The 976-nt window shown below is 59.8% G+C and overlaps 1 protein-coding gene across 1 annotated transcript; it reads right to left on the bottom strand.

The window, feature by feature from the left end:
* Nucleotides 1-28: 28 nt before the first annotated feature.
* Nucleotides 29-975, bottom strand: ch25h (cholesterol 25-hydroxylase; the record flags this gene model as incomplete). Its single annotated transcript, XM_013913419.1, is given in 2 exon segments — nucleotides 29-782; nucleotides 868-975. Coding segments are annotated over 2 exon segments (465 nt in total), but the record flags the coding sequence as incomplete, so codon positions are not given.
* Between the last annotated feature and the right edge of the window lies 1 nt (nucleotide 976).

Below are 976 nucleotides of genomic sequence, written 5' to 3'. Positions count from 1 at the left end.
GGACACAAACAGGAAACAGACTTGTGTGTTTCTCTTCACAAACTTTATTTTAGCTTCATCTTGTCTTCAGTGCTCAAACTTTCACTTCCCAGTTCAGAATCAAACTTTCCAGTTTCCCTCTGACGCCGCGCTTCTCCTTCAGCGGCGGCGCGACTCCTCGTCTTCCTCGCCAGCTTATCTCTGTCCCTCGTTTCACTTTCGTCTGTCCCGCGCTCGCAGCCAGCTGCCTCATCGGCACATCTGTCCGGTATCAGTTAACGTGCTCACGCCGTCGACGGCTCACGGCGCTCTCGTGGCTCCGACTGCTCCGTCTCTACGTCAGAGAGGAGCAGCGAGTCGAGGAGAGCCCGCTGTGATTGGTGGGCTCAGAAGTGGCATAATAAATAAAAACAGGAAGAAATAAATAAATAGAAAACGTCTCTACATCAGCTCCTCGCCATCACGGCGGCTCAGTCCTGCGTCTGCAGCGTCCCGGCCAGGCGGTCCCAGTGGGTGAAGTACGGCGCAAAGTTGCACTTGGACTTGAGGTGGTGAAGGTCGTGGTGGCGCGCCCCGCCGTACAGCCCCAGCGGCACCAGGCGGTGTGTGGCCCACGGCAGGTCGTAGCCGCAGTGATCCTCCACCGACAGCCAGATGTTGACCACGAAGAAGGCGAGCTCGGTGAGCGGGTGGCAGCCCAGCAGGAGGGGGTTGGCGGCAGCGAACAGGCCCAGGCTGAGGGTCTCCCAGGTGCCCGAGTACTCGGCGGTGAGGGCGGAGGTGGAGGTGTAGGTGTGGTGCACCTGCAGGAGGAGGAGAGAGAGCGTGAGGTGGAGGAAGAACAAAGGCGTGACATCGTCACCACCGCCATCGTCCTCGGGGACTCACCTTGTGGAAGGTGCGGTAGAGCCAGGGCACTCGGTGGTGCAGCAGGTGCCAGGCGAAGCTCTGGAAGTCAAAGAGCAGCAGGCACACGAGCACCTGAGCCAGCAGGCGC

The sequence above is a fragment of the Pundamilia nyererei genome, unplaced genomic scaffold (assembly GCF_000239375.1).
Source record: "Pundamilia nyererei isolate P.nyererei 1_Seehausen unplaced genomic scaffold, PunNye1.0 scaffold00131, whole genome shotgun sequence".
In the NCBI taxonomy this organism is placed as follows: domain Eukaryota; kingdom Metazoa; phylum Chordata; class Actinopteri; order Cichliformes; family Cichlidae; genus Pundamilia; species Pundamilia nyererei.
This window is presented reverse-complemented; position numbering and strand designations above follow the sequence as displayed.